Source organism: Pleurodeles waltl, chromosome 4_1, assembly GCF_031143425.1.
Source record: "Pleurodeles waltl isolate 20211129_DDA chromosome 4_1, aPleWal1.hap1.20221129, whole genome shotgun sequence".
Classification (NCBI taxonomy): domain Eukaryota; kingdom Metazoa; phylum Chordata; class Amphibia; order Caudata; family Salamandridae; genus Pleurodeles; species Pleurodeles waltl.
In genome coordinates this window covers 571,786,628-571,803,619 of record NC_090442.1, presented here as the reverse complement: position 1 = coordinate 571,803,619, position 16,992 = coordinate 571,786,628, and the positions used below count along the sequence as shown (strand labels likewise).

General features: G+C 43.8%; 1 protein-coding gene across 1 annotated transcript in view; it reads left to right on the top strand.

The window, feature by feature from the left end:
- Nucleotides 1-16,992, top strand: part of ZNF277 (zinc finger protein 277) — a 492,259-nt gene that overhangs the window by 281,752 nt on the left and 193,515 nt on the right. The window contains exon 7 of the mRNA XM_069228962.1: nt 1,348-1,480. Within this exon, the coding sequence (XP_069085063.1) occupies nt 1,348-1,480 (133 nt within the window). The remainder of the gene's footprint in view (nt 1-1,347; nt 1,481-16,992) is intronic.

Sequence of the window (16,992 nt, the reverse complement as noted above, 5' to 3'; positions counted from 1 at the left end):
TGGCGGTCGGTTGTGGCTGTCGGATTTTCGGAGGTTTGGCTGCTGCAGGTCAGAATGACCGTGGCGGGTTACCGCGACCGCGGCGGGATTATGGAGGATTTCTGACCGGCGGTAGGCGCCTTTTACCGCCGAGGTCAGAATGACCACCTTTGTCTTTAGATTACTTGAAAAGTTCCCAGTACCCTTCATCCAAGATGGCTTATACCTTCTACCTGGAAGAGATTTGACACTTTCATAGCAACTCCCCTATTCAGATGAGGCGCAGTCCTCTCTGGCAAAATGAAAAACTGGTTTCCCCTATTGCTTGGGTTGGAGTCAGAGTGTCCTGGATGAGTAGGGAATGGGTTTTATACCAGCCTGAATAGGTCCCTGACCCACCCACTCCTTCCTATTGGTTAATAGAATGAGCTTAGATGGAGTTCTCTGCTTTCCCTTTGGGTAAAAATATATCTGCTGAGGTCTAATGCAGGGTTTTTCATCCCAATACTTCATCTGTGGTTGGCGCCTGAAAGGGCTGTCACCTGCATACTCTTTTCCAAGTTTATCTGCCTGCTCCAGGCGTGCGTGTTAAGTGCCACTTAGCTGTAAGATATTGTTGTTGTTACTCTAACATCTTGAGTGGTTGTGTGGTGGTTACAAATCTGTGTTTGACCACTTCACTCCCTTATGGCACATGCAAGTACTTGGTGTCTGCTTGAGTTGGTATGTTGTTTCATAGTAACCACAGGCTACTGGCTTTCCCCATGTTGTATACTGTAAAGGTATCCCTACAAATAGATCAGATCCCTGAAAGTACATAACTACAGGGTAGTGGTTCTTCAGTAAACATTCTTTTGTATATGGATGCTGCTTAATAGTCTGGTTAGTTATTGCACAACATTCTATTCTGCAGGTGGGAATCTTGCAGAGAAGCACAAATCAGCGAAGAATGTCATGACCCAGTCTAAGCACTTTAAGTTATGATATTTCTAAATGGATAAAAAAAAAAACGCCCACATTGTTTTGGGGTCTAAATGTTCTTTAATTAATTTGTAGTCAAAAATCTAACATATGATGTGACTGGTGCCGGTAACATGACCGCGGAGCACTTTCTGCTTGTTTAGCACAAGTGTTCCATATGTGTACCTTCATGATCTTCCCCTATAAAATCATAGTACAGGTGGCATGTCAGCTGGAGGACTAACTTCACAGACTTAAGTGAGATTTTTATATAGTCCTGCAAAAATACTACCATTGTAATGGTTGTCCTTTTAAAAGAATACAAAACCTTTTTGTAATGATGTAGTTTATCTATTTATGGTGGCAGTGCTGAAGATTGATTAATTTTCCCTTATGTATCATTTTCAGCTTGCAGTGCTTGTATTGTGAAAGACTATTCCGTGATAAAACAACATTAAAAGATCACATGAGAAAGAAGCAGCATCGTAAAATTAATTCAAAGAATAGAGAATATGACCGGTTTTACATAATTAATTACTTGGTAAGTAATATGTTTTTCAAATTATTCTGTGATCGAATCCATATTGGTATTGTTGAAACCCCCTTCAGAGGACCACACAGCAAGCAGGAGCTACTGTGCTCAACCATAGGGGTTGATGCCACCATTTACTCCTGATGCCCCAGGGCCTGACCTACTATGGATCCTGAGCAATTGGGCCAAGTACCCTTCAGCACTTGACTGTCAATGGTCGCATGAATTGAGCAGTCCAGGGTTTCTTGGAGGGTGGTAGGGGTTAGACACAAGAGGGTGAGCAAAGGCAAACAACTCAAGATATGTTCAGTAGCAGCAATAAATGATTGTCCAGTCAAATACTTGCTTTTATGACAAAAGGAATGTTTATTTACAACATAAAAAGTGAAATACAGCATAACCACCGACACCTGAGGTCAGTGTTCTAGTGTTTTATTGACAGTTCTCTGAGTCCCACTTCCCTCTCACTAGTAGTGGTTATTCCATATTCACTTTAGGTGACATTCCGGTTAGTCCCCTCTAGCAGTCAGAGACTCAAGGGCCCCACTCTGACTTTGTTCAAGAAGTCAAATATCTTCCAACGCTGAAGCGCTATCTGGGTGATAAGCTAGTCTGGGGCGTTCTGGTCTTTCAGCCAGTCTTACCCGCACCAGCAGAGATTGCCAATTGGAGTCTCAGAGAGCGTCTCTCTCGTAAGCATGCTGGCTGCAGCAGCTACCTTGGGTGAGTATTGCACACACATCACTGCAGGGGCTGCAGCAGGGTGTCCTCAGTGCTCCTCCAGTGCAACTGTAAGTTTCCTTTGGACTTCTCCACAGAAGGAATGGAGGATTTCAGCAGCATCTGGTTCCTATCCTTAGTCAGGGCTTGGGCCCGCACGGGTCACCATGGCAGCCCCTCATCACAAAGATGGCATCCACCAGGATGCAGTCCTTGTCTTCCTTATGTGGCCCCCCTCTTGCATATAGGGTCACCACACTGGGTGTCCCTGGGTAATGTCCCCTCCCCCAGCAGGGAGACTGGCAGGCCTTAGCCTCCATACCTGGTCACAGGCAGAGGTCTTGCAAAGCTTACTCCCCTTTGCACAGCCTGTCTGGCAGCTTGACAGTTGACAGTTTTAGGTCCTTGAACTCCCCTTTTTATAGTCAATTTCCAGACATTGAATGTGATTTAGGGTCTGAGTCTTTGAAGTTTGTTTTGGGAGTCTGCTTTTGTTTGAAGTGCCCTCTTTTCTTCCCTGTCCTTCCTCCAGAAGTCAGTCTGTCATAGCAGGAGTGACTCCAAATCTGATTGCCCCACAATACAGGCCTTAGGAATGACTAGAGGTTCACAACTGGATGCCAGGCATAATGATATGCGTATTACTAGGTCACCTCAGGGCCTTGGCCCTACTCTTTATGATTCTCTTATCAGCCCCATCTCCTTCCTGAGATGTGCCCAGTGATCTCTCTATAAATCAAGTGTGCAGAAGAGCCTGGCTCTCAGGAATGTAGCAGTCACCAGACCTGTCTGGAAAGATGTCTCTACCTCCAGTCAGCCCTGGGTTTCCCAAAATGGAACTCAGAATCTTCCATGTATTGTGCAATTCACATGCACACATACACACATACACCCAGCAAATGCATACAACACGCACACTGCACAGCACTACATGCTAACTTGATGTAGGCCAAGGTTGAGTTAATTACACAGTAGTGGAACGTTTCATGAATGAGTTGGTAGGCCTTACTCCAGTGTCACAGGTAAATAGGCCTGTTCACTTTTACCAATCGCTACACAGTACGCTGCTTCCACTGCACTTGTGCAACCCAACTCCTAACAACGGCAGTAGCCTTTCACTACTGTAGCGCTTTGGGGACCTTAGTGAGAGAGGACTGTGTCATGGCTCACATGCATGATCCCTGTACACCCATGACAAAAAAATCAGCACCGGGGATCTAGACATCATTGCAGCTGAAGCACTAAGGGCAGGGGCACACCATGCAGGCCACTTTTCTCTCCTAGCATGTATTAAAGACTATTTACCTGGTGTTCAATTCACTTTGGGAGATGATGATGCAGAAATATATATATATATGCCAGTAGTCTCCCAAAGTCCTGCATCATTAAGAGCAGGGTCGCTGTTCAGCTTAATTGTCTAAAGACATTATTGATGGGAAAGGAACATTGATGTAAAACAAAAAAATCTATCTAAATGCTTTAGCCTTAAAGGAGGGATTTGTTTTGCACTTTGAACTACACGTTCATATGTAATTATACTCATGATATTAGCATGGTGTGTATTTTGGCGGCCACATTTGCTAAACCCACCATCTTTCTATACCTTATCAGTTATAGCCCTTTTATGTTGTGTGAATCTCAATGATTGACATTCCCAACAGGCCAATCAATGCAGTCTGTCATTGCTTCATCTTCCAGATACCATTTTACCATTTCCTTTAGGTTTACTAAATTAACCTATTCATGCACTTATAGCTAGTTGGTTAAAAAATGAATGTCTCTGTAAAGAGAAAGTATTTCTTCCTCAACTCTGCAGCTTCCACCACTCATCATGGGAGATCTACATTGCTTCATTTAATTTCTGCATTGAGATTCCTGATTAGCCCATTTGAAAGCAAAACCTTTTAGTATGCCCCTTATTTAGAGTGCATGACAGTTTATGTGTCAAAGAACCAGGAGTAAAACAAACATTCTTCAACATTGGATTTTTATATATTCACATACTTCAATCATTACCTGTCGTCAAGCTGGGAAGCCAGGTACATTAACATAGCAGTATATATTGTAAAATATACAGCATACAATATACAGTGTAAAAAGGCTATAGGCCTAAAACAACACAGTATCTGTAGTGACAAATCCACCTCATTTGAAAGAACCCAAATGTCCGCCAATGAGGTGGAAGCTTATGCTCTCCCATTCCCCATAGAGGCCACCATAGCTGAAATTTCTACTGCACATCATGTGTCAGGGAGTCTCCCTGGCAGAGCTCTGCTCTGACTCTTTAGTGAGCTTGAAATTGTTATTAATTTGATCTCCTCTGGATTTGAACTAGCCTGATCTTCAGCACTGAAGTACTGTGAGTTGCTTTTAGGAAAGATTACTATATTTTCTGGTCCAGAAACCAACTGTCACCATGGTTGACAGAGAAAAAAAGTCTCTGTTTAAATCATGTTCATTTTGTGGAAAAAAGATTTACACTGGTGACCTGCATTCTTAGTGTATTTGTTGCCTTTATCTGATTCATAAGGCATCAGAATGTGATATTTGTAAAATTTCTAAAACAATTAAGGACACAGAAAGGATGTTATATATAAGGAGGATTTTCATTCTTCTTAAGGAGATGCTCCCTCTTCTGGGGAGGATTCCTTGATAACTTCCCCTCCAAGCACTTCTATGAAGGCAGCTCACAAGAGGAGACTTGTACAGCTTTCTGAGCATGATTTATTTGGTACAGCTTTTGCAGCCACCTCGTCTGGTAATACGCAAGATAAGCATACCTTTGAGCACTATAGAAGGGATCAACTTGTAGTAAAGAAGAAGAAACCTTCAAAAGACGAATCTTCTAAGGAAACATTAACACCAAACCGTGAACATGACAACCACTTTTCCGTTGATGACATTTATACTGTTGATGACAAAATCACCACCGGCGATGACGATGGCAACGGCCAAACTATCAAAGGTAAACATAAGAGGAGATGTTTTTTCTTCATTAAAGGTGTCAAGTTTACCTCCAGCTCAAATATTGTGGTCAGACTAAGAAGAGACTTGCTGACAGCCTACATCCCAACACAACTAAGATGCGCTTGAAGTGTTGATGGCCATTTTAATAAACTGATACTAGATACTTTCAATACGTTATTACTGCAGCAACCAGACAAATAATCTTAAAATGGTGTTAACTGCTACACCCATTCTGCAACCTCCTCCATCTGCTTTTTTACCAGTTTTGCCTCCTTGACAACTGGTACCTCTACTTCAGCCATCACTGCCAAGAGAACCATCTGCTAGATCTGTTCACAGAGGTGACATGGATGATATTAGCTCCAATGATTCTGTATGATGTTAATTGGATAAGGAGGAGGGTGAGCTTCCAGTAGACGGTGGAGTACAAGATGATACTGGACGGGAATTAATTCTCCTAAGGGCAAATGATGATGGGCCAAATCCCCAGGATTCCACAGATGATATTTCTAAATTTCATTCATTAATAGAAAGAGCTGTCAAGAGATACAACCCACCAATGACGTCTCTAAACCAATCATGTTTTCTTTAAGACTTTAAAGAGCAACTTAGGAAGTCTGTTAAGTTCCTACTCTCTCTTGATATTTTCTGATCAGAAGGTTTACAATTAATGAAGACTCTGGTGACAGTTTTAACTGTGTTACATCATCAGGAGAAAAAGTATAAGGCTCAGGATTCAGCTCCAGCTTGCCTCACTGGTCATATTAAACCGTATTTAGTCATTTCTTCAGCAGCTTAGAGAGCCAAGACCCCAATGACGCCATCTTCTGGTCCACCAGACAAGGTTAGCAAACACATTGATAATCTGGACCGAAGAATTTTGTCTATGGCAGCAACCTCAATTAAGACAGCCCATGCCCTTACAAATCTAGGTTGTTGTGATATCCAGATGTGCCATGGCATTGCTTCAATACTAGATCTCATTCCTGAAAATAAGAGGGAAGTGACGAGAGCTGTCCTGAAGGAAAGGGAGCTTACTTCTTTCTTCATTATTGGTGCAGCAATGGATGTGTCAAACACAGGTTTTCGCCAACTGGCAGGAGGTACTGTATTAAGAAGACATGGCTGAATAAAGTACACAGCCTTCCAAACTGATGTCCAGTCTAAGATTCCGGATATGCCTTTTGATGGATTCACTCGTTTTGGCACACATGTACATGAGGGTTTGCAGTGTCTTAAAATTGACACTGACACCGCAAAGGCACTAGGACTTTAGCATTATCGCAGATTAGGAACGTCTAGCTTTCTAGGCTCAAGAAGATCACAAAATTTCAGAGGAGGATTCAATCAATATGGAGGTCAGGGACATTCATCTTATCCTCAAAGACACTCTGAATACAAACAAGGATATCCCTTCAATCAGATTCAAAAACAGGCTCATGGGGAATCCTCAGGGAGGAAGAGAGGTTCCTCACAAGCATGCAACAATGACAGTCAGAAAATAGCTTGTGCCCCCTTTTCCATCTTGTTCTTGGAAGTTGTGGGGAAGAATTTTCCTTTTTGCTTGTGATGGAATGGAAGATCATAACATCAGACAAATGGTTAAAGTAAATTGTACAATGAGGTCATCCATTGTAGTTCCTCCAGAGTACCCCAGTTTGTCCAATAAAAAAGAAAGATCATCTTCATTTGAATGAGTGTTAAATGGTAATACTTATGCTTCTCTTCAAAGGGACTATAGAAATTGTTCCCAAATCACAAAGAAACCAAGGATTGTTTCCAAGTTCTTCCTAATAAAAAAGAAGACGTCAATGGAGACAATACTGGATCTGAGACAGTTGAGCAAGTTTCTGAAGAAACTGTCATTTTGGATGATTACTTTACCTTTACAAGAAGTCCTCCTGATGATGCAGGAAGGAAATTTTATGAACTCCCTGGACACTCTATACGCACACTTCCTCATCCCCTTTCATTGAAAACACAGAAAAAAGTACATTTGATTCTCAGTAGTGAGGAAGCACTACCAGTTCAAGATGCTCCCTTTTGGGCTCAAAGCAACATCTTAAATATTTTCAGAATACCTCGCTCCAGTTGCTTCCTTTTCCAGACAAGAAAGTCACAAAGTGTTTCTATAACTTTAGGACTGGCTTGTCAAAGCACCATTAAAGGTAGGAGCAAAGGCTTCTAAGAAAGCCTGAATCAGCCTCTTCCGGAGATTGGGTCTGACTTTGTACAGAGAGAAATCCTCATTAGAACCCCAGACACACAGTTGGGAAAAGCTTTTCCATCAGTAGAAACGGTGTGAGGTTGCAGGCAGTTGCAAAGACTATTGCTGCAAAACAATCAGTCACTGTGAAGCTCACCTGCAGGAACTTTCAACCAGAGGCCTGTAGTCGGATGCAGAGCAGATGACCACATCAGTGTGTTGGAACTCTGTGCCATAAAGCCTTTCTACCCAGATTAGCTGGTCATCCATTCCTAGTTAGAACAGACAACACAACATCTATGTTTTACATAGGCAAGTAAGGAGGGACACAGTCCAAACCCCTTTCAGAGGGGGTTCAGCTGCTGTGGAACTGGGCGTTTCTCACAAGATGTACTTCACTGTGGAACATCAGCCATGCTACTAGAACAATCAGGCAGATGCACTCAGTCAGCAAATGTCAGATTGTCACAAGTGGGAACTAGAAGTAGGTGGATCACATTTTCAATCAATGTGGTCACCCCACAATCAATCGGTTTGCCTCTCCGAACACGAGGAAAAGCCTATGATTCACAAGCACATTTGGCATCCAGGGATGCTGGGCAATGCTCTTTGGATCAGTAGTTCAAAGCTATTTGCCTGTGTGTTTTCTCCTTTTCCCTTGATTTCTGGGGTGTTGAGGAAGGTGAAACTTGACCATTGCACTCTGATCCTCATTGCTCTGGTGTGGCCATGCCAGTATTGATACAGCAAGCTACTGCAGTTATCAGCACACCCAACCATTCCTCTGAATGTGCACCCCTTGACACTTTTCAACATCACAGAGAGATTTCCCACTATGATCCTATGCCACTGAAAGGCAGAGTGTTGGAGAAAAACTGAGTTACATATCAGTAACTCCAGTTCCCCAACATTGGTATCTTATATATATTCACATGTGACCCTCCCTCCTTCTCGATCAGAGGCTTATCATATTTTATTCTCACTCTTATGCCTTGAAATCTGAGGTATAGAGGCCTTGTGGGGGAGTAGGAGAGCTTAAGCTTCCACCCCATTGGCTGAAGTTTCGGTTCTTTCAAATGACGTGGATGTGCTACTAACCATACTATGTTGTTTTAGGCCTGTGGCCTTTTTACACTGTATATTGTTTGACCATGGCAGAGAATTGCTTCCTCAAACCTGAAAGTCTATAATTCCAAGAAGAACCATGGCAAGCAGTTTCACGGAGCTGCATCACCACACATTTTGAACAGGCACACTGGGAACATATTGAGAGGCCCAGTCCCAAGCACAATATCCAGTTTACAGCTGCTCATACAGTTCTTGCTCTTAAGGATTAAGCATTTGTTGAGTCTTGCATGTATTGCAACTAGTTGACATAACTTGAAGAGAGGCTTGCAGACCATCAGCGTGTGCCCTGCTCAACTGTCCTCTGGTTTTCTGTGGACTATGACCTATCCCATTGTTTTTAGGGTATATATACATTATGGGAGACAGGTCTCAGGCTGCGCTCCCTACATTTATCCCAACCCTTCCTGCAAAATAAGCAGACACAACTCTGTAAAGTGTTACCGTTTAAACTGGCCGCTGCCACATCTGTATTCTATTTAATTTACAGACTAAGGGCCTGATTTAGAGTTTGGCGGACAGGTTGCTCTGTCACAAACATGACAGATATTCTGTCTGCCGTATTACGATGTCCGTAGGGTATAATGTAATTGTAATATGATGGATGGGATATCTGACACATTTGTGACGGAGTAACCCCATCTGCCAGGAGCAAGCAAACCCAAATGATGGACGGAATGTGGAACCGATCAAACATTCACCCCCAGTCACAGATCTGGGTTTAATCCATCAATTCTTTTGCTCACCATCCCACCCCAGTTTGGACCAAGCCATATCCAAATCAGTTTTGACCCTGTTCCCCATGGGAACAGCCCAGCCCGAAACTGCCAGGCCAGGCCCTCCCTGGACCGTAAACAAGCATCCTGTGACCGGTTTCAGGGTATCACCCTTCATCAGCCAGGCTAGCTTGAATCCAGTGGCATAGTGAGCCCGAGGCCCACGTCTGGGCATACCCAGCTCACTTAGGGTGAGAAAAGCAAGCAAACACAAATGATGGACGGAAGGCCAGTGGATAGTCTGACTGATGAACAACTCTCCAGGGCATTCCATCACCTGTAGAACACTTCAGAAGTACTGCTCTACTGCTATGAGAGGACTGCCCTGCTGCTTGAAGGACTGCCTTGCTGCTTGAAGGAGAGCTGGACCATGTCTTTGAAACTAGGACCACTAGAAATGACTCCAAGGGCTAAATAACAAGCTACTGAGGCCTTGGACCCTGCTGGCCTCTGCTGAAGTGATTCCTAAACCCCTGACACCACCCCTCCAAGTGGTGCCCCCCATGTCCACACCCTTGGTAGTGGTGTTGATGGTACTTATTCAAAAGCTGGGACTAGGAAAAGGTTTCTACATAAACCTTCCTGCAGTTCGGACAGGAGACCTGGACCTACCCACCACCCAATCTGCCCAAGGTGCATCACCGGTCGGTCTGACTTTGTGGTAATTCCTGCTACGTTCTTATCCACAGTAGCAAAACCTGTTCAGTGGGATCTCCATCAAAGGTATTTGGCCTTGTGGCGCCCTCTTCGGCTCCAGCCTGCAGCTCTGCCCTGCTGGAGATTTTCGACGATGCAAAAGCTGTCTAATTCCAAGGGTAAAAATCTTCACCGGTCATGATGACCTCTCTGGCCTGAAAATCCAGTTTGTCCCACTCTGAGCTTTTTCCTGCAATCATCAGCAGCTTCACTGAACTTTCGTCCTGCTCCTCCCTGGCATTGACAACTCACCCTTGGACACATCCTGCTGCTTTTTCCCACTAAACTCTTCCTGCACAGAAGTTTTTCTTCAGAAAGTTTTCTATGTCCAAAGGTAAGCACAGACTGGGCTTAATCCACACCTTGTATCCAACCGCATTCCATTGCGGCTAACTTTTACTTTTCACTATGATCTGGTCTTGCGCAACCAGATACCCACGGTTGGCCGTTTGCTCATTTAGGTGTTAGATGTCACTAAAAACTTTCACTCTGGTTCTACTGATTTCATTTGTTTTGGTGTCATTTTATTTATTAAACTTTCTCTATTTTTCTAAATTGGTTTGGGATTTTTCTTGTGATGTGTTTTCACTCCATTCCTGTTTGCGCGCTGCATAAATACTTTACTCATTGCCTCTAAGTTAAGCCTGACTGCTTTTGTGCCAGACAAACAGAGGATTGAGCACTGGTTAATTTGGTGTCTTTCCTGGTTTAAAATGACAAGGATTATGGTTGTTTCCTGAGTAGGGCTTCCAATTTCTCACAGTAGTCCACTGTCAGTAGTATAAGAGCACTTTTGGGGCACCCCTTGTGATCATAAACCTCACTCAACAAGGGACAGGCATAAACCCATTGTGCACACACTTAATTAGCGTGAAGTTGGGCCAGAATCAAAACCAGGATACCAGATACTCACAGTCTGGCACTCATGGCAGGGGAACACAGTTGTACACCATGCAATAGATATTGCCGTCCCAACAACATTGGAACCAGTATGTCTCATGTGAGGACGCACCTAACATAGGCAATACGCACACTAAAGTTTCTATTTTGGTCAGTGAAGTCCCCTGCCTTTTATCTGGGGTGGCAGTTCTCTACTTGGTGCAGCCTATTATCTTCCTGATCAGGAACCCAGTTAGCTACTCACTCTTGGTCCCCACTTTGGTCACAAAGCACACAACTGCCAACTTCAACCCACCCATGACATGGCCTTACTTTGGTTTTTGTCCCACATGATAAATCGTACTCCAGTATCTTTAGTGAGCCACTAATTAAGCCACTAATGTGGAGAACCTCTTGCCATTCTGAACTACACTTTATAGTCTTCCTTACTCACGGCATGCCAACCCGGCATCTGAGTTGACAGGGAATGCATAACTAGTGGATTCAGTTGTGGTGCCAGAAATTTCAGACCATGATGGCATAGTGCCCTCTCTTCTGCATCTGGCACCCTATAACAGAATACATAGAACTTGCCCTGAAACAAAGCATTTGCAATTACATTTGTGGATCATAAAAGAAATGTTTAGCCTTAAGCAGTGCAGCATTGCTTCTCTTAGCAGATGCATTATGTTGCTATAGTTAATGGAATGTACATTCAAGACCTGCACCATTGACCAGCTGTCTCTCTCATCTATTGGGCCCATACTATTATTGACACTGAAATAGGAAATAACTTCAGAAAAGATAACTCCAGAAACCTAATGTTCTCTGTCAGTTACTTTTCCCTCTCAACTGACGGACTAAATCTGGTATTACTGTTGCCAGCAAATGAAGCTCATACCTCCAAACCACAGACACAAGGTCATACATTTTAACTTTTTTACAGCGTGCATACGCTACACCCAGCGCCTTGGCTAGACTTGATCGCACCAGATCCTCTCATTGCCCTAAGTGCCACATAGAGTGGCTGACTTCACGCATCTGACTTGGACTTGCACCTATGTGTGAGGCTTCTGGAGCGGTCTGTTCCCATCTCTCCTGCATGATAGAACTACTCTGGAACCTGATCTCCTAATTCCCCTATTAGGGGTATGTGCAGGATGTGCCACAGGGGGTCCGTAGGTATACAGCAATGACGTTACTATTAGCGAAGCTTGAGATCGCCTTGCACTGGGGTAGCAGGCAACCCCCAACTGTCCTGACCTGTCTTAAAAGCTTGACCCACTGTGACACCAATAGCGAAATATATGCTACAGTGCTGCTTCCTATGTCTAGACCAGAAGACATCTGGCGGCCACTCAAGGACTACCTGTTGCAGCAAGATTCCCAAGACTCTTACTAAATTATAATGTTTATACCGGCCTGTTGCGTCCTACCTTCCACTCTTTCTTTTAGATATGGGGGTGGTCTGGGGGGTTGTGTGGATGTCTACAGTAATACCTGTTATTGCACTGTCTATTTTTTATACCATTGTTGACACGTATTACAATCTCTGTTGAAACTGTGGTGTAAGCACAGCACGCTGTATCACAGACTGATCCTTCCTCCAGTCTTACGGTATTTGATTTTCTTTCTGTTTCCACTATCCCAGCTGTGGATTACTGTAATGTGGGTTGCATGTGTTATAAAACTAATTAATACAGTTCTTAAAAACAGTTACTTTTCCGTCCCTGGGTGGTGAATCCATTTTAGTTCCCCCTGGGCACAGGAGCTAGCTTAGCCATCAGCTTGCAGGCTTGTTGCTTTTTTTACCTAGAAACCTTTGATACACTTAGCATGCTCTGTTTTATTCCATTTATTTCATTATTTCTTTTAGCACTTTGCAGCTGCCTACATTTTATAAGAAAATGTTTTGCTTATCAGTGCCATTCTGAGAAGATGCCATTATCAGTGATGTACATAGGTATTGTTATCATGTTCCTTTCTCACTTACATTTGACAGGAACATGATGCACACTTGTTGGGGATTGTTTATGTAATTGCCCACAAAGTCTGCATCTGCTATCAGTTGTTTAGGAACATACCTGCGTCAGGGATCCTACATGAGCTGTATAAATACACCCCATTCGGACAAGGTCATTAGAGGGATTCCTTACAGGTGCCATCTATGCTGCATGTCACTTTGCTGCAGAACTCAACCATTGTGTCACCTCCGAGTTGGACCTAGATACCTTATTCCAAAGTAGCAAGGGCTGAGAGCCATTCTCATGGACATGGTACTGGCAGATTAGGGTTTATCACACCTAGGGTAGAGATAAGGCTCTCTTTGTTAGGAATTTGATATCTTATGTTAATTGCAATATGGTGCGGGGTTTCATAGTCACAACTCATCTTCTCAATTTTGCTTTTATTATTGCTCATTATCCTAATCATTGCAATTCATGCATCTTACTTTAGATTGCAGTCTTTTCAATAAAGAAGGAAAAGACTCTCCTACATCTCCTTCATTGCCTGTGTGTGACTGAGACTTATTGCTAACAAGAGAAAAGGGTAACTTCCGTTCCACCATGACTCCCCTGAGAAGTCGCATCTAGAGTCCATGCAAAAGTCTGCCAGAAATCACCTTAACTGTCTGAGTTTCAGTGGAGTGCTGCTTGTGAGCTGGGAAGGTTGGCCCGACAGTTGCAACTTGTTGTAGGAGTGACTCAGTCGCCTACAAGCAAAAGTGCTGTCATGCCTAAACCAGCAGTCTCGCTATGGAGCCAGAGTCCAACTATGACACCTGCATCAAGCCACTACTTCACACACCATTTCTTGCTCAGTGAGGCTCCAAAGCCAAAACTGCCTGCTGTATCTCTTAATGGAACCAGTGCATCACTGTAAACTTTCTCTCACCTCCGTAGTGACACTCCATTGAAGTCAGCACAGGGGAGAGGATGTGGCGTAACGGCCTGAGCTGCCGACTTCGGAACTGGGGGAAACCAGGTTGAAGTCTGAGCATCGGCTCAACATCCTCATAATGCTCCTCCCTGTTCCTATCTGACTGGCTATACCTGTGTCCACTACTCTCTCCATCCACAGTCCTCTGTCTGTTCTTATCCCCTCTTCCTCTTCTTTCTTTCCTTCCTCACCAAAACCCACAACATTTTCATCAAAATCTTCCTACACTTGCCCCTTCAAGGTACTTCCTTCCTTTCTCAGCATTCCTTTCACTTTTTCCTCCCCACTGTCCACCCGGCTGTCTTCTGTCCTGCTCCCCACCCCACTCTCTTTCCGCTGCCCTGTTCCTGTACAGACTCAACATTGTTCCCTTCCTGCTTCTTTCCCCCAGGCTCATTCTGTTACTCATTTTCCTTTAGCTGCTGAATCCCCACTCTCTGCCTTCACCTCATTCTGCCACCTGTGTCCTTTGCTTCTGTGCCCATTTATCCCTCTATTGACCTGGCCCCTCCTCCAGTCTCCTCTTATGAAAGATTCCCCATTTCCACTGCCTCCTTCCCTTGCATAACTATCCGGTGACGTTTCCTCATCCCTGTCTTTCTGTCCCCTCCCTTAATACTACTGCACCTGACATGTCCTCCCCTAGTTTCCCCTCCACTTCTTCCTGTACAATACACCTTTGCCTACCTAATCTAAACTTCTGCATTCTTGCTTGTGACTGGCACTCGTTTATGCCAAGAGCCGCTGATTGACCCCCTTTTCTGCTAACTGCGAGATATCAGTTGCTCAAAATGTGCAAGTTTCTCCCTCTCCTTTTTGACACTTCTTCTCTATTGCCTTCTTCTCTTTTCCAGCCTTTGTTGCCTGCCACTCCTAATCCGTCCCCTCTCGTTTGGCAGTCCATTGGCCTGTTGCTGCTCCTTACCACCCCCGAAGCCCTGTCCTCATTTGTACCCCCTTTTTCCTGCACACCTCTCTCCCTTCCCACTCACCTCTTCCGCTTCCTTCCCTGAACTTTCCTTAGGTGCCCGCATCATCAAGAACCACGGGTGGAGGAATTGCCAGACTGGCACACCTCACACCATCTGCACAAAATTCCTCCAGAGTACATGCTCAGACCCAGGGGATACAGGTTTTTAGAGACATCTGGCCCCAACGATGCAGACTGCTCCAGGAGCGCAACAGGCATAAAAATCATATTTTGCACTGCCATGAAAATCATATTTTGCACTGCCATGACAATTAGTCATTACATAGATTTACCTCTGCACTGGTACTATTTAACACACACAGTGGCATGTCCCAAAAGTTCCCTCATGCGACACACTCATTGTGTACCCCTGGGGTAATGCACACTCAGTTCCCCAATTACAGGACGGCCTTTGTCAAGATGCATGATGACTTTAGGATTGGGGTGCACCTGCTCAGACACTGACTTATGGCAGGGACCTTATTCTCTGTATTTGTGCAGAGGGAGCCTCTATGTTGAATCCTGAGGTGAACGAAGAAGGCCCACAGTAGAATTGGGGAGCTCTGCAGCTGTGGCCAACCTCCTGTGGTCTTCCAGATCCTAATGTAAGGTTAAGGCCACCTGCACAGGAGCGTGGAGAGATGAGTAAGCCAGTGCTGTCCGTTTCTCTTCTGCGATGGCTCAGTCACATGCACTGTCGCGCCACTTGCTCTGTGTATTTTCACCCCTGCCCTGTGTCTACACTTCATGCCTTAGACAATGCTGCTTTACATGGGACTTGCACATATGAAAAGGCTTTAGGCAGCATTTCAGACATTTCACATCTTTGGTGCCGGAGAGAATCAGGCTGCCATAATGCACTTCAGTTCAAATGCTATGACATTACACCTAAAATTATTGAACCAGTATTGTTAGTGCAGATCACTTGTCACGTTTTCACTTGGTTAAGCTAAGTCCAGAAAGCATTGCACTCTTTCCACTGGCTTTATTCATTGTAAGAAGGCAGCCATCTAAAATAGTAAAATTATGCAAATAATGTTGGTTTCACATTTGGCTGTTATTTTTCTTTCAGCAAACACTCTTTTTTACTATCACACTAATGTAGCATGCTGCACAACATTCATGCTCTCTCTCTTATAATGTATAAACATTATGGGACTAATGTAGCAAAGGTTTTTACCCATTCTGTGTCTATGGGAAAAAGTGTTCGTACATATGGCCCTATGTGCCTAGCTGTATTCCCAGATGTATGATGTAATTAAACACTTACTGTAGTATGTGTGTGAGAGGCGAGGCCTATGAGGTATATGGGAATGTAGAAAGATACACACAGGACCAACCCCATTGTACCCAAACCGGGGTATACTGTAAAGTTAAGATGATTTGTTCCGTGTGTCTTATTAACTTCCATGAAGGTAAAATACAAGGGTCCATTTAAACCTTAGGTATCAACAATGATTATATTTATTCTTCCAGTAGGTGCTTCTTAGATAAAACAAAATGTGCAGACGGTACAGTGAGCATAGGTGCAGTGATGTAAGCAACAAAATATGATACACATGTACAATACGGATAACCACATTTCTGATGCCCAGTTCGGTGCAAATACTGATTCTGAATTTGATTCTATATATGCTGGATAATCTCTACTCAAGTGTGGATGTCTTGACCCACATTCTGATTTCAGTGGATCTCTTCTGAACAAAGAATGCCATTGGGCACAACACCTATAGGAGAGAATTGTAGAAAAGCTATATTAACTTCATGGGCTCGTTGTTCATGTCTGGGAATAACAGTCTCACCTTGAGGTTTGCCATAATGTCTTGTATTGTGGTCACCAAAGATCCCCATGTACTAAACAAACACATATGGCTCAGAGTGCGTAAAATGGAACCTTCCCACTCTTCTCTATTCTATATATAGACAGTTTCCAAGATGCCTACTATTTCATTTCAATACATGTACGGTGCCTATATGGGGGTACCACACTGCACCAAAAGTGTATCCCATACGTGTAAGCATTTATGCAGCCCCAGCACATGCAAGTCTTGTACCCCGTGATTTAGCTAGAGAGATGTAGGGCATTCACCCAGTTTTATAACTTTTTAAATGTCCTCTCCATTGACAGCTATACGCTACTGAGTCACAGAAAACAGTGTAATGGTGTTATTCAGTAAAATCCTGTTATAACAACCTCGGGATAGGCATATTGTGCTGAATACCACCAAGTCACAGGACATAG